Here is a 22,244-nt window from a genome sequence, read left to right as displayed (position 1 = left end):
ACTCTTATCTCCAATAAACCACAAGAAAACCAGAAGTGGTACTGTGGCTCAAGTGGTAGAGCGCTCTCCTTGAACTGAAGAGCTGAGGGACAGCGCCCAGGCCCAGAGTTCAAGACCTACAACAACCACCAAAAAAAAAAGATGGTATACAGGCCCTTCTATTCTGGTCCTGTCCTCTCTCTCATATAAAACCAAATCTAAGCTTTGGATTGATCTTTCCATATTATATGAAATATAAACCCAAGACCTAAGACCTTTCCTGAATTGAATGGTAGCATATAATATAGATGTTTCTAGAACTTGCATGTTTCATTCCATCTTGAGAATCAGTTGGAAGAGCTGACAGGGAACTTTCAGAGAGTTAACTAATACATTACACTATTTGAGATCTCCCTCAAATCTACCGTATTTCAGTTAATATAGTGACATATGCTCATATACTACCCAATGTAAGGGGGATGTCTCCCTAAAGGTGGCCTGCAACGTCCCACAGGATGGGGGTCAAAGGAATAAAAAAAGGAAAACTGAAGGTCCATCAGCATTATGTCTGGCTGTCTGTCTGGCATATGATCTTCCATCCTTCCCTACATTGACGGACTGAAGCCTCTGAAAGCATGAATCAAAATGTATCTTCCCTCCATTTAAGTTATTTCTCTTGGGAATTTTATGATGGCAATGAACGTCTAACACAGAGGGTAAGAAGAAAGAAGACTAAAAGGAAGTTGAATAATGGGTAATAAAATATGCTTAGGACCTCTGGAATCAGATGGCAGATTAAAAACTTCGTCCAGGGCACTTTGTGAATCTAAAGAGAGTCCAAGTAATGAAAAAGAGGCTATTTTCTGAGGAGAAAAGGAAAGAATATTTGGGGATCAAGTAAGGAGTTGCACGACAGATAAAAATTAAAAAGAAACATAAAACCAATTCAGAGAAAGTAGGAAAACAGTCCACAACCCCAACCCTCAATTCCTGGAACAGGGTTGAGCACACCAAAAACCACAGCTACAAGGTAAGCAAGCACTGTCCTTGGGGACAAGGGACTGGCAGTCCTAACTTCAAGAGAAATCCCCAGTTCTTGAGGGCCCCAGGTCCCCTATGAGGAGATGGTATGACCAGCGATTCCTGACTGACAAGCCAGCATTGGAAAAGAAACCAATCACACCTCTCCTTTTATCTTGTGTTTAAGCTGGGCATCATTTTGACAAATGGCTTGGGCCATCCAAGAGTTCTATTAATAATATTAATATTAAAGGTTGGGGGGGGGGTATCATGTCATTCTATTTTTCTAATTAATCATACCCAAGACTGAAGTCAACTTGGCAAAATGGCAACCAAGAAGCACCGAACAAGGAGAGTTAGCTTCTGAAACACACCTACTGCCTAACTTGGAAGGACGACAACTTGACAGCTGAGCCCTCCCACCTCCCTCAGCCCACCTGCCACCACCACCCCTGATGTCCTCCTCTCACCTATCCAGCCTGGTGAGAAATGGCAGGGAGCAAGGGATTGTGACATAAGCGAAGGTCCTCATCCCCTGGGCTGGCAGTGGCTTTCCTCATACGCAGCCAACCTCCAACAACCCCCAGCGGCCGGGCGCCCAGAGAAAGGAGACACCGCTGCACTGGAGACGTGGTAGAGGACAGTCCGTCAGCTCTGGGGAGTAGCTGGCTGCCATGTAGGCACCATGGAAACCGCTATGTGTGTTTGCTCCCCATGCTGTACATGGGAGAGATGCTGTCCTCAGTTATGCTCCTGTCTCTGCTGCAAGTTCTTCTTCACCTCAGAGCGGAACTGTACCTTCTTCCCTTGCCCTTACAAGGATGAGCGCAACTGCCAGTGCTGCCACTGTACCTGCGCAGAAAACCCCAATTGCCACTGGTGCTGCTGTTCCTGGGCCAATGACCCCAACTGCAAGTACTGCTGCACAGCCAGCAGCAACATCAAGTGCTACTATTATGAGAGCCGCTGCTGCAGGAATGCCACCATCACCTTCCGCAAGGGCCGGCTCCGGAGCATCCAGACCTCGTAAGTGCCAGGAGCCTACAAGGGGCCAGAATGGCTCAGGAAAAGCCGGGGCAGAGGGGGGAGGGAGCAGGGGAGGAGGGAGACTAGGAACAGATACAAACTGTATCACTTATGCATCCATTCCAGCAACCAATTCATTTGTTCTCACAAACGCCTTTCGTTCCTGTTATGACTTCTTAGACCATACATGAATCTTCAATTTTACAAGTATTCTTTCCCTTCATGGTTCCCTTACAGTTGATTAGATGAAATGAGCCTCAGGTATTAGGTAAATTTAGAGACATGACTGTAGAAGCTCAGGATTTGTGGGCTTGACCATCATCATCCTCTCCCTGGCTTTGCTCCTCTACCATGGACACTGGCCAGCTCATAGCAGAGAAGGATGGGTTAGCATGGCCACCGTTTGTTGTGAAGGCTTGCTATGCACTGGCAGGTAAACACTTACCTCACTTACACTTTTGGAATCTTCATGTAGCCAGTCGTATTGTGAACTTTGGCTTATAGATGAGGAAATTGAGGGTGACAGAGATTAAATTTTTAAACCTCTTCTCAAAGGTACAGCTCTACAGTGGTGCACACTCCATGCTAGGCCACCTTCACTAGAGGCCAGAGCCTTAACAATCAGACCTAGCTCAGGTGCTGATGACCCAGAATCCCCAAAAGGAAGCTAAGCCACTCTCCACCACATTCTATGCTGTGTAAAACAACAATAATCACAACAACAACAACAACAATAATAATAGTGTCCTCAGGCACAGCCCAGCAAAGATCATAGGTGTAACTGGACAAGACTAAGTTTACTGATACACTCCAATATTTAGGAACCTAGCTGAGGGGCCAGTGTGAGGTATCTTGCTAAGAGGGCAGCAAGAAGTTATAAGAGAATTGAGACTGGCAGTAAGCAAAGACATGAGGGGAAAATCTATTGGTTATCTTAATAAATTGTGTGTAGAAGAGCATGCAAAAGAGCATGAATGTAAATCTACAACTGTGGGGGGGCAGGGGGTAATAATTTGCATTAACTCAGATCAGGAAGACGTTTGGCCATTTTTGTGGTTTGAACCCTGTTCTTGGCTGAGTTTCAGCATTATCCACCAGTCTTGCTTCTGCTCAGATCCATCACAGCCAACGTGGTCTTGTCCAGTGCTGGTGTTCTGTGATGATATTGATGTCCAATAGAACGCCTAGGCCTAGCTGACAGGTCCAGGCCCTTCTACTTCTTTATTCTGGCTCAAAAAATAGCAGTAGCAAGCAGTTGTACAGCTTGTAACTGCATTCAGTCCTTGCAGGTATTAAAATATGAACGTCAGCCAGGCAACAGTGACTCATGCCTATATTCCTAGCTCACCAGGAGGCTGAAATCTCAGGATTGCATTTGAAGCCAGCCCGGGAAGAAAAAAAAATCCATAAGACTCTTACCTCCAATTAAATAGCAAAAGGCCAGAAGTAGATCTGTGGCTTAAGTGATAGAGTACCAGCTTTGAGTGAAAAAGCAGTGCCCAGGTCCTGAATTTGAGCCCTTGTACCAACACAAATACAAAATTAAATTCATAAATATCAATGTCCTCAAAAAAAAAACCCACTATGGCTTAAATTACCACTTGCATAAGGAAACAGGCAGAGGTTAGCTGCCTTATTTGAGGTCACCCAAGAAAAAGATGAAGAAGCCAGGGACCCCAGCTCCACACCTCCCAGCTGAGCTGCCTCACAGTGAGTAAGAGTTCTTTAAAAGATGAGAAACAGCCAGACACAGATGGCTCACGCCTATAATACTAGCTACTCCGAAGATGATTAATATCTCAGGATCAGTTTGAAGCAACCTGAGCAAAAAGTTCATGAGACTTTTATCTTCAATTAACCACCAAAAAGCTGGAAGTGGAGATGTGGCTCAAGTGGGTAGAATACTAACTAGCCTTGAGCAAAAAAAAAAAAAAAAAGCTTAAGGGACAATACCCAGTCCCTGAGTTCAAGCCCTGATACTGACGAGAGAGAGACCGAGAGAAATAAGAAGGGTACAGCTAAGCCTGGCCCCTGAAGCCCTGTCTGTACTTCTCCTTCAGCTCTAAGATGGCCCTGCGTGTGGGAAGCAGTGACACCCAGGTGGATGAAGTGAAGTCGATGCCAGCCAACTGCCACCTGACAGACCATCTCACCTGCCCCCAGTGCCACCGGCTACGCCTGCATTCCTTCATGCTACCCTGCAACCACAGCCTGTGTGAGAAGTGCCTGCGACACCTGCAGAAGCATGCTGAGATCACCGAGAATTTCTTTATCCTCATCTGCCCGGTGTGCAGCCGCTCCCACTGCATGCCCTACAGCCACACGATGCAGCTGCCCGAGAACTACTTGCGTGGACGCCTCACCAAGCGCTACATGCAGCAGCATGGCTACCTCAAGTGGCGCTTCGACCGCTCCTCGGGGCCCATCCTCTGCCAGGTGTGCCGCAGCCGGCGCATCGCCTACAAGCGCTGCGTCACCTGCCGCCTCAACCTGTGCAACGAGTGCCTCAAGGCCTTCCACTCGGATGTGGCCATGCAGGACCACGTCTTCGTGGACACCAGCGCAGAGGACCAGGACGAGAAGGTCTGCATCCACCACCCGTCCAGCCGCATCAACGAGTACTGCCGGAATGACAACCAGCTGCTCTGTACCTTCTGCAAGATCGCCTTCCACAACGGCCACGACACGGTCGGCCTCATCGACGCCTGCTCCGAGAGGGCTGCCGCTCTCTTCAGTGCCATTGCAAAGTTCAAAGCAGGTCCTGTTCTATTCCTGTCCAGAGTTAACTACTAGGTCAGGAACTGATGGGGAGGATAGCGAGGCTGAGCTATTAGGGCCAAGCCTTTGCCACTTCCTTGTGGAACAACCCCTAGCACAGAAACACTAAGTCTTCAAGTTCACAGTCAAGCCATTGGCCCTCACTATGACTTGGTTTGCTCATTCATAAAATGCAGAGAGAACTCAGGGAAGTGACTCAAGTGGTAGAGCTCCTGCCATAGCAAGCAGGAGACGCTGAGTTCAAATCCCAGAATCATTATAAAGAGGGAGGGACAGTAACAACTCTCACACTGGAATCTTATAAGGATTCAATGATTTCTCTGCATAAAGATGCAAAAAGAAAAAGTACCTGACACATAATACATATATATTCTGTAATCTTAGTTCTAATCTTCATGAACTTTTGGCTCATTTTCCCATTTGGAAAATGAAGAGTTTGATCCTGTAGTATCCTGTAGTTCTGTGAGCCTTCTTTAAGGTGTTTTGTCACTAAAATTGGATGTCCTTTTTTCCCCCCTCTTTTTCTCCCAAATTGTAAGGGTAATAATTAAGCCAATGCTGAGAATTACCTCAATTTTTTTCCCCAAGTTGCAAACAACAAATTAAATGAACTGGGATGCTAGTGGTTCATGCTTGTAATCTTAGCCGCTTAGGAGGCTGAGATCTGAGGATCAATGTTCAAAGCTAGCCCAAGAAGTAAAGTCCATGAGACTCATCTCCAACTGACCAGCAAAAAGCTGGAAGTGGAAGTGTGGTTCAAGTGGCAAAGCACCAGTCCTGAGCAAAAAAAGAAAAGGGAGAACACAAGTCCCTGAATTCAAATCTCAGTACCAGCACAAAAGAGCAAGAGAGCAATGGAAAGAGGCTGGGAGGGGGGAGAGAAAGGAAGGAGGGAGAGAGAATGAGAGGGGAGAAGGAGAGGAGGGGAAGGGAGAGAAAGAAAGAGAGGACAGAAAGAAGAGAAGGAAAAGAAAGGAGAGAATGGAGAGGGAGGATTGAGGGAGGGAGAGGAAAGGGGAGGGAAGGAGGGGGAGGAGAAAGAGAGGGGAGGGAGAGAAGAGGGGGAGGAAAGGTAGAAGGAGAGAGAGAGAAGAGGGGGTGAAGAGAAAAGAGATAAAAGAGGAAAAAGAAGAAAGAGAAAGAGGGGGGGATGGAGGGAGAGAAGGAGAGAGGGAGGGAAAGAGAGAGGAGAGGATTCCAGGATGGTTATATCTAAGGGAAGCATTAGAGGAGGGAGGGAATTTTATTTTATAAACCTATTCTGGTCTGAATTAACCTCAACTACAAGTATCCATTTACCTTCTTGGAGGACAAGATAATCTGCTCCAATTTTCTAAGGCTTTGATGTCTGGGGAAGATCAATTCTTTACAGTAATTAACTTTATTGTCTTTTCAGTCCGATATGAAATTGATAACGACCTGATGGAATTCAACATTTTAAAAAGCAGCTTTAAAGCTGACAAGGAGGCAAAGCGGAAGGAGATCAGAAACGGATTTCTCAAGCTGCGTAGTATTCTTCAGGAGAAAGAGAAGATCATCATGGAACAGATTGAGAATCTAGAAGTGTCCAGGCAGAAGGAGATAGAGAAGTATGTGACTGTCACCACTATGAAAGTCAACGAGATGGATGGTCTGATCGCCTACTCCAAGGAGGCCCTGAAGGAGACTGGACAAGTGGCGTTCCTGCAGTCCGCCAAGATCCTGGTGGACCAGATTGAAGACGGCATCCAGAGCACCTTCAGACCGGACCCTCAGCTGCGGCTGCACTCGCTACACTGCATTCCACTGGACTTCGCTGAGCTCTCCAGTGCCATCCACGAGCTCTTCCCCATGGGACCCAAGAAGGTAAGCTCCTCCTCGGTGGAGCTGCACCCCACCCCCTACCCTGTGCAGTCCGAAATGATGATTGCCAGAAAAGTCACTTTCAGCACCCACAGCTTCAACAACCAGCAGGTGTACCAGAGAAGCTCCTCCTTGCTGTCCTTCCACGCCAACGAGAAGGCCAAGATGGGTCTGGAGGCCTACGGGAGAACGCAGTCAGCAGCACCCCCCAAGCCCACAGAAGGACTCTACACCTACTGGAGCGCTCCAGTAGAAAACCAACCTACACAGAACAGCAGCAGCTTCCACAACTGGTACTCATTCAGTGACGCCTCTGTGAAGACCCCAGGCCCCATAGTCATCTACCAAACCCTGGTCTACCCAAGGGCTGCCAAGGTGAGATAGGGTGGGACGTGGGGGGGTGGGGAGGGGGAGGGAGATGCAGCACAGAATGGAAGTGAGCTCATCAGGAGAGATTATGTTCCTCTGACCACTAGGATCTGGTCACTCAAATTTGTTCCTCTGGACAAATTATGTCAACACATTCAAAACAGGTTATGTTCCTAAAATCCTAAGTAACCAAATATTGGCTTAAACACCAACACATATGAAAGCCTTGCCCCTGCTCTGAAGATAGCTTCCCTAGTGGAAAAAAAACCGGTAATGAGATAATAGACTGTAGAAATCGGAGTTAGAAATGCAGGGTTAGTATCCACAGACCTTTGGGCCTTACTCTCAGCTATAGCTGCATTCCTGGCATTATATGTCCTTAAGACTTCAACCAATCAACTATTGATTCCTTCAGATTGCTCCTTCTCCTATAGAAAATATCCAGACCTTCCATGGTTCACAAAGACTGGAAGAATAATTCCCAACAGAACTCCAACTCTGCGAAGAGTCACCTTTTTCTTTTTCTTTTTTTTTTTACCAAGAGAGTAGAGAGCATAGTCTCTTGTAGCTCTCTACAACTATTACCATCAGGCCTTAGGAGACATGACTTCTAGTTGACCTTCCCTATTTAGTGGTGCTGGAGACGGAACCCAGGACCTGGCACATGCTCAGTGAACACTATCACTGAGTTACATCTTCAGCTCTGCTGACCTTCTTCATCTAACATAGACAAGAATGCTCTTACTGTGAATGTTATCTTTCAAGTCTAGTTGAACCTAAATTGAATTGCCTATTGTCCATTTGTTTTTCAAGTTCATAGGCAAAAGAATTAATGTACAACCAGATATTGCTTTAGAGCCTGTCTCATCTCCTCTTGTGGTTTTCCACAGACTCCCATCCCAGGCAAGCCTATGGCCTGCTTCCATGTGGCAGATCTCCTTTTGATCACATAGTCTGAGAATACTCCCAAAGACAGTCAGCATCCTTGAAGTCTTAAACTAGTGAGTCTCAAACATCATTAGTAAGGTAAAATGCAGGTTCAGTTCCAGTAGGTGAGGGCAGGGCCTGAGATTCTGTGATGCAAGAACAGCTAGGTGCCAATGCCACTGACTACTAACAGCACTTTAGTATACCAAGACCAGACACAGACCAAGCTTTACCTGCCCAGTCCCTGAGACATTGCTGTCTATGTTTTGGAGTCTATAACCAAGGATGACCACACTGTTCAAGGTAGACACTGCACCTTTTGGAGGTTAACAGACACAATGGAGTATCCCCATAAGAAAAGATGAGCAGTTGTGCTCCATTTTAAATGAGGTAAAATCCACAAGGCCTACAGCACAGGCTACATCAGTTCAGTGGTGACAGTGAATCTTGTCTCCATGTCACTTGGCATTGATGAGATTGTGCTATGGTGAAAAAGTTAGTGCTGTCCACTAGATAATAGTGGCACATACCTATAATCCAAACTATTCAGGAAGCTGAGATCTAAGGATCATGGTTCAAAGCCAGCCCAGGCAGAAAAGTTTGTAAGATTCTTATCTATAACCACCATTAAAAAGCCAGAAGCAGCAGGGCACCGGTGGCTCACACCTGTAATCCTAGCTACCCAGGAGGCTGAGATCTGAGGATCATGGTTCAAAGCCAGCCTGGGCAGTAAAGTCCATGAAACTCATCTCCAATAAAAACCACCAGAAAACCAGAAGTGGCACTGTGTATCTCAAGTGGTAGAGCGCTCATCTTGAGCTAAAGCGCTGAGGGACAGCACTCAGGCCCAGAGTTCAAGCCCCATGACCAACAAAAAAAAAAAAATCCAGAAGTAGAGATATGGCTTAAGTAGTAGAGCATCAACCTTGAGTGAAAACAAACAAGAGTATAAGACCTGGAGTCCAAGCCATAGTATGTGTACGTACGTGTGCGCACACACACACACACACACACACACACACACACACACACACACACACACACACACACACACACACACACACACACACACACACACACACACACACACACACACACACACACACACACACCGAGTTAGTGGGGTCTGCTCTATACTGAGCTCCACCAGTAATCATCCCTGGTGGAGCTTAGAAAAGCAGCCAACATAATAACCCAGTTAAGCCATTGACAATCAAGAGAGAACAGCTATCCTACTGCCCAACAATGATATTTGATGTGAAAGTATCACAAGTGAATGTACTTCACCAAGGAATCCTAGCTCTCAGAAATGCAAATTATTAAGTCTAAGCTTACATCACTCTCAATAGTCAGGAGTCATACAGAGAAAATACTTTAGTCATATAAACTGTTAATACGTGTTGTAAAAATCCTAGAGATTTTTAACTCAATTTTTTCAAGAAATCCCTTCCTAATGATTAAAAATTCAGATGAAGATTCATATCCAAAAGTGCACACAGTGGTACTTATTTATTATACCACAAAATTAGAAACAACCCAAGTGTTCAACCACAGAAGGATTAAATTATTTATGGGGCAGTTTTAGAAGATGAAGTATTAGTGAATTTTTAATGATGTAGGAAAAATATAAAAAACAATGGGAGAGAGAAAGAATTGAATAGAATCCAAATTTTATGTATTTATGTATACTCTAAAATTGAAAAGAAATAACAGACTTAAACTAGATCGTAGGATTGAGTGATGTTTATTTTCTTCTCTTATACTTGTTTTCTATTTTTTCTAAGAACATTTATAATGTATGTTGTATGAATATTGTTTTGACAGAAAAAAATAAGTTTACTTTATTAAGTCTTGTACATTTATTTGTAGAATTTGGTCCTCATAAAATTATAAATTCATTTTCTCTCATAACATTTAAATTTAGTAAAATTTTAATATACTCATTAGATATCTGGTTTTTAAAATACAATCACTATAAAATATGCATATGACAAAAATTACCTGTTACTTGAGAACTGCTAATCTATCTTTTCCAAGGAATGGGGTTTTATTTTTTATATCATCTTTAAATAGTGTATAAAGGGGTTTCACATCAGCATGGCAGTTTGTGAGTGTAATGTACCTTGATCAATGTCACTCCCATTCATAATTCTCCCTCATGGGTCCCAATTCCACCCCTCCCCTCACTTTATGTTTTCAGTGTGGACATATATCCTCCGGTATGGGATAAATGGTTGCACCTGTCTGGATAGTTCCTTGTGTGTAGCCTAGAGGATTGGAATAAACTTTTCACCTTCAAGTATTCTGGAATTTGCTAAGCGCATCTTTTCTGAGCCTGTAAAATGGGATCATAGCATCTGTCTTCCAGGTGATAGGGAATCTGTTGCATAAGATGTTCCGATTGTGGTAGCTTCTTCTTTAGCAGTGTCTAGACAATTACCACTTCCACAGTGAGTGACAGAACCCAGAGAAGCATAAGTCTACCCTCCCACATCCATTACAAGAGTCATGGCAGGCTTTATCCCAGCCTTCCAAGATGGCTACACATGGTTTCATTCAAAACCTTCTGCAGCTGTGGGGCTGGGGGTCAGCTTAAACTCACCCCATAGAAATCAGCAACAAAAAAGGAAAGAGTGGTTTGTACTGCCTCGGCCATGTGTTCATTCCCCATTCCTCCTCCAAGGTTTACTGGACATGCCCAACAGAAGATGTGGACTCATTTGAGATGGAGTTCTACGAACTGGTCACTTCACCTCCTAACAATGTGCGGACAGAGCTCTGTGGACAAATTCGGGACATAATGCAGCAGAATCTGGAGCTCCACAACCTGACCCCCAACACCGAGTATCTGTTTAAAGTGAGAGCCATCAATGAAAACGGCCCTGGGCAATGGAGCGACACCTGCAAGGTACTGTGCACACTGTTTCTAGGTGGCTTGAGGCATCTAGAATGTTTCTAGCTGTTTCTTGAGGCAGTTCAGGCCCAGAGAAGTTCTCCTCTCAGCCAGGAAACTTGGTAACTCAGGGACACCGCTGCTGGCCTCAACTACATTTTGCAAAGGATACCTGAGGATTATAAATTCCTACTCTGCTATAAGGGAAAAAAATTATTCTAGGCCAGGTGCTGAAGGTACATGCCTACAATTCTAGCTACTCATGAGGCTGCAATACAAGGATGGAGGTTTGAATCCAGTTTGGGCTAGCCCAGACAGATAAATCCATCAGATTCTTATCTCCAATTACCTGGCAAAATAACAGACATAGCTGATGCTCAGGAGGTAGAGTGCCAGCCCTCGGCGACAAAGCTAAGGGAGAGTGCCTTGGCCCCAAGTTCAAGCCCTAGTACTAGCCATGCTAGGCACTCTCTGCTGTGTCCTAGCCAATCATGGACTGTTGTTCAGCTGCTCCATTGCTCATCTCCTTCCTGACACCCCTCTTTTCAGAGCATGGGATGCTGTCATATTTTGTGGTGTGCCTTCTTGGCTAGGGACTCTTCCTTTCATCCAAATCCATCTTCTTTCTCAGCTTGTAGGAATCCCTCAGAAGTGTCTTGTTCATGAAGGGGATTCATTGCTGGTACTTTTTTTTTAATGTACCATCTGTCACTTTTAGATGCTAAGGGTATCAGAGAGAGAAGGGTGTCACCATTGTTGTGTCACTATCTTCAACACTTATCTTCCCTCTCACACTCTGAACTACCGGAGAACAAAATTCAAGACCAGTTCATCTTTCTTCTTCCTGCAATGCTTACCACAGCAGTTTGCATATGGCAGCTGCTTAATGGTTATTGAATGAATACATGAGCAAAAATGGGATGGAACAAATGAATATATGAATGAACGTCTAAGCTAAAGACTGAAGAAATAAATTGATAAATAAAATTAATAATTACAAAGTACCATAAGATGCTTGAAAGCTAAATGTTTTACATAATCAGTCAAGAAATAGCATTCCTCTGAAATTGTGTTTATGCCATTAATTTACCCTCCCCTATAAGAGAAAGAAATGCATTCCAGTTCCTTTGCTTTTTAACACAATATCTAAATGAGCACAGCCCTAATTAATGAGGTTTTTCTGGAAGCTTCATTTTTATCTGACTTGAGGAGCTACAATATAGATTTTTTCCTCCAGAAGTAATTCTTCCTCCCTTCTGTGTGGTTATATTAGCATGCCAGGGGAAGGCTGGTTTCCTTAACATTGCTCATGATTTGCATAAGTAAAGGCTTCAATAGCAAATGAAAATAAGATGGTGTGTTTGAATGACATTTATAAAGCTTCATAAAAGTAATGACTTTAGCTCTTTCCTATAAAATCGAATTTTTTTCCCTTTGGCATCAGAGCTATGCTGGTATCCCTGAAAGGTTTCATTTAAATGCTACAATGGGGTAGCAGAACCATTTCTTATCCAAAATGCAATATTTCCATCCTATGTACTTTTAGGAAAGAAGTGAAATAACACCTTTCATATTTGATTTGCATAGTCAAAGACTTGTTGGTTTTTCTGAGACTTTTTTTGAATAGAATACATACAGCAAGAAAAATGAAGGGCTTTTGCTTTTTTTTTTTTTGGGTCAGTTATGGGGCTTGAACTCTGGGCCTGGGCTCTGTCCCTCTCTTCAGCTCAAGGCGGGTGCTCTACCACTTCCGGTGCCACAGCACCACTTCCGGTTTTCTGAGTGGTTTATTGGAGATAAGAGTCTCACGGTCTTTCCTGCCCGGCTGACTTGGAACTGCAATCCTCAGATCTCAGTCTCCTAAGTAGCTAAGATTACAGTCGTGAGCCACCCACACCCGGCCCATGAAGGGTTTTTTTAAAGGTCCCATTTCAAGGTCAACTGTGTGTCCTGGTCATTGATCATCGAAAACACTTGGAAATGAAGAAGTCCTTGCCTCCTGTTTCACACAGCTGAGAAAATGGAAGCTGGGGGAAGGAAAGTATCTGGCCTCCTGGAATGAGCTAGAGCTCAGAGCTGGGAATTTAGCTCTGTTAACAGTGCTTGCCTAGCATACACAGATCCCTGGGTTCAGTCCCCAGCAATGCAAAATGAAAGCCAAAACCCTTTGGGCTCCTGTATAATAATAATCAGGTATGACTATAGCACATTGGGCTCAGCATTGGGGAAAGTGATGTCAAAGTCAACAGCAGAGGGGGGGGGGGAGGGAGGGAGGGAGGGAGGGAGGAAAGAGGTGTTAGTACTGGGGCTGGGGCTTGAACTCAGGACCTGGGTGCTGTCCCTTAGCTTTGCTGCTCAAGCTGACACTCTGCTACTTGAGCCACAACTCCACTTTCATCTTTTTGCCGGTTAATTGGAAATAAAGAGTCTCACAGAGTTGGCTGGCTACAAACCACACAACCCTCAGCTCTCAGCCTCCTAAGTAATTAGGATTAAAGGCATGAGCTACTGGTGCCTGCTTGCTTGCTTATTTATTATTTTACTGAGAGGCAGAAGCACACATTGGAAAGCACACTGGATTGAGACTCAGACTGAGCCCTTGCCTCTATTACACTAAATTTGCAGGTTAACATTACTCTTCCATCTTTCCCTATGATACTTGTTAAAATCGTCTAATATCAAGAAGACTATTTAGGAGAGAGAGAAACATGTTCTTAGTTGTCATATACCCATGTCCATGTCCTCAGTCTCTCCTGCTCTTCCTCTGATCCTCCACACAGCTCTGACCACCATTCTCATTCCTGGTTATGGTCTCCTGAGTTTACTTATTGCCTCTTACTTTAAATCCCAGCTGACTTCCATGAAATCTTCTCATGAGGAACCTAGACAGTTTCTTGTTACATCATAAATTAGTGGCTTCCACCACATTATGACTTTCTAATTCTAGTTTTCAAAAGTAGTGGCTTCCACCACATTATGACTTTCTAATTCTAGTTTTCAAAAGTCTAAAGTGAATGAGTACAATCAAATCAAGAGACAAAGTCAGCCTTCGGTCTGAGGAAGAGTCCATTTCCTCGCCTTTTCCAGTTTCTAGAGGCTGCCTGCACTCCTCGCCAAGTGGCCCCTTCCTTCATCTGCAAAACAAGTCACACCAAGCCAAGTAGTTCTCTCAAACACCAGCTCTCTGGGTCTCTTCTGCCTCCACCTCCCACCTTAAAGATCTTCGTGTTTATACTAGCCTCCAAATGATTCAAGATAATCTATCTTAACACCTGAAGATTGTCACTTAACATATTGAAAGCTCTGGGATTAAAATATGGACACCTCTGAAGGGCTAGCAGTTGGCATTCCACAATCTGTAGGCTGGATGTGTGAGATTACATCAGATTTAAAGGTTAAAAAAAAAAATGCCTAGCCATAGTCACACATTGGTGCTTTTCTGGGTCTTACCCAATAGCACTTCTGGAAATGCAGCCTTCCCCTCACCAACCCTCTCACCCACCCCCCCCTCACCCCACCCCCTCACCCACCACCCCCCCCCCCACACACACACACACATGCATACACATTTTCTCAAAGCCTATCATGTCTTGTGTACTCAGGAAGTCATGCTACTGTGGAACCCTGCAGGGCCGATGATCTTCTCTCACTCGTGTTCCTACCAGGCATCGTGCAGAGCTTCCGGCCTGCCATCCAATCCCCCTTCCAACTGAACTATGCAGGGAGGCTGGAAACAAGCTGAATGGCCACTATTTCATAGACAAGAACCATCCCCACAGATAGGTACACACACCCACAGAGTGGCTCCAGTCCCTGAAACCTAGATGGCTTTGCATCTCAATCTCCTTAGGATTTCCAAAGAGCTCTTGGGCTTTCATGTAAGCAGAATTGTATTGGTCCCTCCCTGCTTACTCCACAGATAAGCCTAAACCTTGGAACAAGTATAAATTAGGCTAAGGAAAGAAAACGTGGCTTTAACTTCATACACACAGATTAATCACACACCTCACTCATGCTGATGGCCCATTATCAACACTGATTTTTGCAAGATCCTTTCTTATTTCTGTTTCCTCTTGGCCTATCTATTCCAATATGTTTTATGTGTCTTTCCATTTCATGTGCTCCTACTAGGTGTGTCTTTTTGTTTTCAATATGTTACTGTTTTGCACAAATAGCATTGCACTGTGTATCTTATTTGTTGCTTATCCTGTCTTCCCTAACCACTGTCTGGCCTCTTAGATCATGACAGGCCTTTGGTCCCAGGGTCCTGATGCTAGTTCATGCTCACAGTGTGAGTTTGTTTTCTGCATGCTGTCTACTTACCCAGGATGGACACCTAGGTGACTGGGAATATGCCACCTTGAACAGCCTTACACCAGCCATCTGTACTGGTTGGGTGTTCTGAATGTGTGTGCTGGTACGAGGACTTGAATCAGACCTGTGTGTGCTCACTTGGTTTTCTTGCTCACCACTGGCACTATACTAATTGGGCCATATCTCTAGGTGAGATTTCTGGGGCTAGTAGAGGAGTTTGTTAGGGCTGCAGAAACTTATTTCTCTCAGTTTGAGAGTCAGCAGCTTGGGATGGTAGTATCATCAGGTTGGTTTCTCCTCAGGCTTTGCCCTTCGCTTAGAGGCTCACCTTCTCATTGTGTCCTCACATGGCCTTTCCTTTTGCCCACCTCTGGGTATCTGGGTGTCCCCATTCCATCTATAAGAAAACTGATCAGAATGAAGGCCCACTCTGATTAATGACCTCAATGTAACTTTCTGACCAAAGGTTCTAATTCCAAATAGAAACCCATTCTGAAGGACTGGGGGGGGGCGGGGGGAGGAGAGTGGGGCGGCAGGTATAAAGAGATTCAACTCAACACACACAATGTAGCCCCTATCAGATACCCAGATATGCCATGGATGAAACTGCCAGATCACAGGGCACGTCGAGACATAATGTGACAACATCATGAATAAGCCCAGCTATGCGGGAGACTCTGTGGAAGGGTGACCATTGTCTGAGGCCAGCCTCTAGCAAAAACCCTATGTGAAAAATAACTGGGGCTAAAAAGTTGTGTGACTCAAATATGTGCCTGCCTAGCAAGTGTGAGGTCTTGAGCTCAATCCCCAGTACTGAAAATAAAACAAAACAAACAAAAAAGCCCCACAAAACAAGAAATAATTCCATAAGGAACAGATGAGGGCTCTTATGTCCTAGGCCCTATCAACATTTAGCAAGCTCTAACTTTCTACTTTTTTGCTAGTCCAATGATTATAATGTGATAGCATTGCTCAAAAATTCATTTCATATACTTGTGAGATTTCAGGATTTCCTTTTCTGTAAATACCCTGTTAATATCCTTTTCTCTCATCTCTACTGAAGTTTTCTTTTCTTAGTTGTGGGTTTGTCCTTATATAATCAAGGTAATAGTTTGATTGCTAATATCCTCACTTTTGACATTTGTCTATTACCTTTGTAATAGTCTGTCTATATCAGACTTCCCGAAACAGCAGAACTCCCTAACTGTGATGTGTAATCAAAGTCATCAACTATTTTTTCTTCTGGTTTGCCCTTTTCTAGTGCAAAAAAATCCTTCCCTCAATTTAGCTTACAAAGATAATCTTCTCTATACTCTTTTATTATATTTGCAGTTTTGCCTTTTAAATTTAGTTCATTAATCCACACAGACTGCCTTTGAATGTGACACTAAGTAGAGATGGATTTGTTTTGCCATCTAGCAACTCCATTTTCCCCGTGCCACCTACCAAGCTATGTCTTTTCTCCATTGCACAAATAAAAGTGCCACTTTGAGCCAATACTCAGCTTCAAGCTGGGGAATATCTGAGTTTTCTGTTGGTCTATCTCTTCCTGTCATTGCCACCCTCATGTTGTTTTTAAACCCAGCTTTGTGCAGGTCTTAATAAACTGCTAAGTGTCTCTATTACCCTTCTTTTTTAAAAGATCTATTTAACTAATCATGGTGATTTATTCTGTCATATCGATTGTGAAGTAAATTCTAAATCTTTGTGCTGCTCTTGATAGAATTTGATTAGAAAGAGACTGAGTCTTCTAATTGGAGACAATATTTTTGCAATATTTACACAAACCATCTTATATGTGGCTCTACTAGGTGTGCTTTACTAGGATCTTCTCTGGGTTTTTGTCTGTTTGGGTTTTCTAAATAGAGATTTTTATCCATTCCTGATTAAACTAAATGGTTTAGGGACTGAATGTTCACCATGAGGATTATTGTTTAAAACTGTGATGTAACCGGCGCTGGTGGCTCACGCCTGTCATCCTAGCTACTCAGGAGGTTAAGATCTGAGGATCACGGTTCAAAGCCAGGCAAGAAAGTCAGTGAGACTCTTTATCTCCAATTAACCACCAGAAAACCGGAGTTGGTGCTGTAGTTCAAGGGTAGAGCACTTGCCTTGAACTGAAGGGCTTAGGGACAGCACCCAGGCTCAGAGTTCAAGCCCCACTAATAGGGGGTTGGGGGGGGGGGGGGAAGAGACTGTGATGTAGAAATTTTCTAAGGCGCTGGGCGCCAGTGTCTCACGCCGTAATCCTAGTTACTCAGGAGGCTGAAATCTGAGGATTGCTGTTGAAAGCCAATAATCCACTAGAAAACTGGAAGTGGTGCTGTGGCTCAAGCGGTAGAGTGCTCACCTTGAGCTGAAGAGCACAGGGACAGCGCCCAAGCCCAGAGGTTCAAGCCCCATGACTGACCAAAAAAAAAAAAAAAAAAGAAAGACATTTTTTAAGGCTTCAGACACTTTCATATATACCAAAAGAAAAGTAATTATGTGACATGATAAATCAGATTTACTTGATTATGCATGTTTTATGATGTGCATATGGAGCTTTTATACACATAAACATGACCTGGCACACAATAAAATAGTTCACAGACTTTGTTGCTGTTATTTTATATTTTTGTACATTTGCTAATGGATTGGTGGTTTAAAATAAAGATTATTGTTCTTTATTAATTAATTAATCTTGACTCTTCCATTATTCTGAAAATCTTCTGTAGATTCAGCTTGTTTTCCCAGGCATGTGAGCCTATCTTCTATAACTAATGCTGGGTTTATCTCTTTCCTTATCATCTTTGAACCTATAATTTTTTTTCCTAATAGCTTTCACTAGGACCTGGACTCATGACCAAAGTGGTAACAAAAGTATTAGACATCCTTTTCATAATCCTGATCTTTAACTTTCTCTCTTGTTATTTTTATTTGGTTTTTATGGTTTGGTAAGTCAAGGAAATTCCCTCCTAAGTCTAGGCTTCTAAGATATTGTACATAAATAATAAAACTACTGTTTTTGCATTATTTGAGATAATAGCTTTGATTTTTCTTATTTTGGCCATTATTAATTAATTAAAATGATTTTGTTGTTGTTTTGTTTTGGTGTTGCTAGGGATTAAGCTCAGAGTTTTAAATATACTAAGCATATGATCTACCACTGAGGTACACCTCCAGCCCACAATGACTAATTTTCCTTAAGCCAAACTCTACTTGCATTGAAGGAATACGCCACATGTGTTTGTCAGCCAGTTCTTTTTAACATACTTCTGTAGTAACTATTTCAGTCAGCTCATACTTTATGTTAGATTATTGCACCTGTGATCACAAGTGAACTGGACTTGTGATTTTTGCCTACATTGTTTGTATCTGGTTCCAGAATCAACATTTCATTTGCTTAACAAAAGTTCCTGGAAAGATTGTGCCCTTCTACTTTCTAGGGCAACTCTGTCTTAGAAGTTTGGTAGGATTCATTTGGAAAGTAGTTGCCTGGAGCACCCTGGGCAAGAGAAGGAGGCCAGCCACCATTTTAATTTCCTTAGTATTTCATGTTCTGTTATTCTGTTTCTTCTGCGCCCTCCCTTCTGTGTTCACGTGCCACAGTATTTTATCTTTGAAAATCCTGAATGTACTCTGAGGCAAGTCAAATCCTCTTTTTTTTAATCAATTCCTAGACCTTAATACCACCATTACCCCTTCCTATTTGGCCAGATAACTCTCTGTGCATGTTATTTATCTTTATCAGGGCTATTTCTATGCACTGTTTTTATAGCACATTATCTTTATATGCTCCTATTTTGTTTTGGGTGTGTGTGTGTGTGTGTACGAAGATTTGAACACAGGACCTGGCACTGCTCCTTAGCTTATTACTTGAGCCAAGCAAGGCTCCACTTCTAGCTTTTTGATGATTAATTGGAGGTAAGTCTCACAGATTTTCCTGCCCAAGCTTTGAGCCATAATGCTCAGATCTCAGCCTCCTGAGTGCCTAGGATTACAGAGGTGAGCCATGATGCCCGGCTTATGGACTCCGTTTTTATTTAGCAATGGTAATATATTATCATGTATATAATATGACCTTTATCTTGCATGCAGTCTGTTTTCTCTAAAGCCAAAAATAAATTTTATAAAAGTAGAGATAATAATGCTAATAAAGTACTGGCATTTCCCTCTTCTCTTGTACACAACTATGGAAGATTAAAAGCTTTGCACATGGAGACTTTGAGTTTTGTATGAGCATTCCCCTTCACCACCCAAATCCCTCCCTGCCCAGTTTGTTCCCAAAGTGTCAATTCATCATAGAAGGAGAGCATGGGTCCGGAGGACGTATTCATCCCTAGGTCCCAACTTTATTCCCTAAATGCCTCCTCAGCAACAGCCTATTAGGAATGAAAGGGAGTGCCGACAGAGCAGAGCAATGGAAAAGCCCTCCACCTTCAAGGTGAAGGACGGAGAATCACATCTGAGCTGATTTCTAGCCTCGCCTCTGTGCCTACTACAATCTGCCTTCCCAGACAGCACTGAGCATTCACTGCCCAAAGCTACTATGAAGCATTCCTACTTGTCTCAAAGGGCAGTAGTTGGAAGATTTACAAATTATGGTATCTTCACTTTTTTACCCATTTTTCTAAGAACCTTCCCTTTCCCATAACCAGGATTGAGACTGTAAAAAACGAGAGATAGTCAAATCTTAAAAAAAAAAAAAAAATCAAGGTGTTCCTGGCCTGATAAGAAAGCCAAAGCCAAGATGAAGCTTAGAGCCAGGAAAAGCTGGGATGGAAGCAGACTGAGGGAAGGTACAGGGGCTGCTTAATGATGAGCACCTCCTCGGGTCCAGCCCTGTCACTGTCATCAACACTCATCTGCCCTACGGGAAGTGGGCCTGGTTCACGGTCACAGCCCCAACACTTAGCAGCTAAGGGATTGGGTGATGGCTGTCCCTGAGCCCGAGTCTCCGTTTCTGAAGGGGGCTGACAGCACCTGCTCTGGTGTGCTCCTCATGAGGAGTCAGTGAGAGGCTGTGTGTGCTGCTGTGAGCCTGGGATCCTGCACTTCCTCTGTGTCTGGTGCCATGCCCTTTGCTTCTGATTGCAGGTAGTCACCCCAGACGGGCGTGGGAAGAACCGAGCTAAGTGGGGCCTCCTGAAGAGTATCCAGTCTACCCTCCAGAAGCGCTTCTAAGCTCCGAGAGATGCACCACTAAATACACATATATATGCGTAGATGTACCGATATGTATTTTTCTCACCATATTCTTCAAGGAGGTTCTAGATGCATGTTCCCAGTTCCTCTGAGCTTTCCAACCAGAGGCTGAGAGCCAATAAAAGGAAATGTCTGACATCATGCCCTGTTGTTTGCTTGTTATGAAGCAACTAAGTCAAAACAGCAACTCTGTAAGTCCCATCAAGGCTCAGAGTTCCAGGATGCTATATATGGAACTAACACCTGGGTGATAACAAGAACACTCAGTCTGCAGCCAGGACCCTGCGTGAGTGAGTGAGTGAGTGAGTGAGTGAGTGAGTGAGTGAGTGAGTGAGTGTGTGTGTGTGTGTGTGTGTGTGTGTGTGTGTGTGTACAGGGTCTGGGTACTATCCCTTAGCTTTGTCACTCAAGGCTGGCACTGCCATTTGAACCACACCTCACTCTGGTTTTCTGCCAATCAACTGGAGATAAGTGCCTCATGGACTTTCCTGCCCATGCTAGGTTTGAGCTGTGGACCTCAGGACTCAGCCTCCTGAGTGGCTAGGATTACAGGCGTGAGCCACTGGTGCTCAGCCTGAGTATATATTTTAATACTGGCCTCAAGAGCTTGGGATCTGCTTCCATATGAATGGCTTTTATGAAGACTGAACCTAAAACCTCCCTTCCCAAAACTCTGACTGCATGGTCTGAGGTCTGCCTCTGGGCCAGAAAGGAGTGGTACCCTCTCTCTTCTTCTCACTCCTCCTGTGCCCCAGAGCACACTGGGTGCAACAGAATCCTAACAGCATTACAAGAACAGATTCCCCAGGGAGCTTTGTCGTGATCCTCTTACTGTAAATGACAACCTGGAGCAGCCATCAAATGTGATATTATCAGGCAATCGGTTCTGTACAAAGCTTTAGAATCATCATTAGCATGGGAAGCAAATTAAATGACAGGCCAGCAGGGATTTTACTACTGATAAAAATTAAGCTTAAAAACTTTTAACTGTAGGAATATTGCATTATAATGATCCCAATACCTGTAGTACTAACAAAGACTAAGCTGGAATTAAGTAAGTCACATCACTGTGATTTTGCTGCTCCAGAGAACAGGCAAACTTGCCTTCAATGACTAAGACAGCTGGATTGTCTGAGAAACTCAATGAACTATATATAGCTGAGCCTTCTATCATGGCAAGAGAATCCCCAAAGACCTGTCAGAAGGCAAACACCAAGCAAGAAGATGCTAAGATCCTGGGATGAGCAGAGCCAGCTACATCCCTGGCTTCCTGCTTTGGCCCCAACTCTGGCTTCCTGGAAAAACTATCCAAAGCATGGGGATGTGCTGTCTTTCTAGCAGAGAATACATGCTCAGAGTTCCAAGTTCACACACACACAGACACACACACACACATACACACTGCAACACACACAGACGCTCGTGTGCACACACATCTGTACCCACTTGCACTCACTTCCTGACCATTTTTATATCAGTGACAGTAGAGGAAGGAGGGAAGGAGGAAAGGGGGGAAGGAGGGGAGGGATGGAGGGAGGATTGGGAAGGAGGGAGGACTGGGAGGGAGTGAGGACTGGGAGGGGAAGAGGGAAGGAGGGAGGAAGGGAGGGCTGGCATAGTGGGAAGAGGGAAGAGTGGAGTATCTTCCTGTCCCAATTTCCAAATAATCTGAGAGGCCATCTGGGCTGAATTCAGGAGGCTTCTTTGCAAATGAACCATGAGAGAACTAGGTTGTGTTCTCAGAAAAGCTAACACGTCCCAAAGCAAGTCATTGATAAAGTTTCAGGGAAAACTCCATTTGGAGAGATCCCCAAAGGGCATGTGTTTCTGTACAGCCAGAAGCCTGACTTGTTTATGCTAAGTTGTAGAAGTTAGCAAAATAGATTCAAAACAGACTTCTTCAGATGCT

At 43.9% G+C, this 22,244-nt stretch overlaps 1 protein-coding gene across 1 annotated transcript; it reads left to right on the top strand.

The window, feature by feature from the left end:
- The first annotated feature begins 1,684 nt into the window (after positions 1–1,684).
- Positions 1,685–20,314, top strand: Trim42 (tripartite motif containing 42). Its single transcript, XM_042665696.1, has 5 exons — positions 1,685–2,025; positions 4,086–4,783; positions 6,200–7,020; positions 10,625–10,849; positions 20,228–20,314. Exons 1-5 carry the CDS (start codon positions 1,685–1,687, stop codon positions 20,312–20,314), a joined length of 2,172 nt encoding a protein of 723 aa, XP_042521630.1.
- Positions 20,315–22,244: the final 1,930 nt, after the last annotated feature.

This window comes from Dipodomys spectabilis, unplaced genomic scaffold (genome assembly GCF_019054845.1).
Source record: "Dipodomys spectabilis isolate Male_0828 unplaced genomic scaffold, ASM1905484v1 ptg000342l, whole genome shotgun sequence".
Lineage (NCBI taxonomy): Eukaryota > Metazoa > Chordata > Mammalia > Rodentia > Heteromyidae > Dipodomys > Dipodomys spectabilis.
The sequence above is the reverse complement of the archived record's forward strand: the minus strand, read 5'-3'. Positions and strand labels throughout refer to the sequence as shown.

Bases quoted from the DNA above. Each gene is read 5' to 3' on its own strand.
- Trim42 (XM_042665696.1), top strand. From the start codon at position 1,685: ATGGAAACCGCTATGTGTGTTTGCTCCCCATGCTGTACATGGGAGAGA. The intron at 7,021-10,624 runs GTGAGATAGGGT...TCCTCCTCCAAG, and splicing joins TCTACCCAAGGGCTGCCAAG to GTTTACTGGACATGCCCAAC. The intron at 10,850-20,227 runs GTACTGTGCACA...TTCTGATTGCAG, and splicing joins AATGGAGCGACACCTGCAAG to GTAGTCACCCCAGACGGGCG.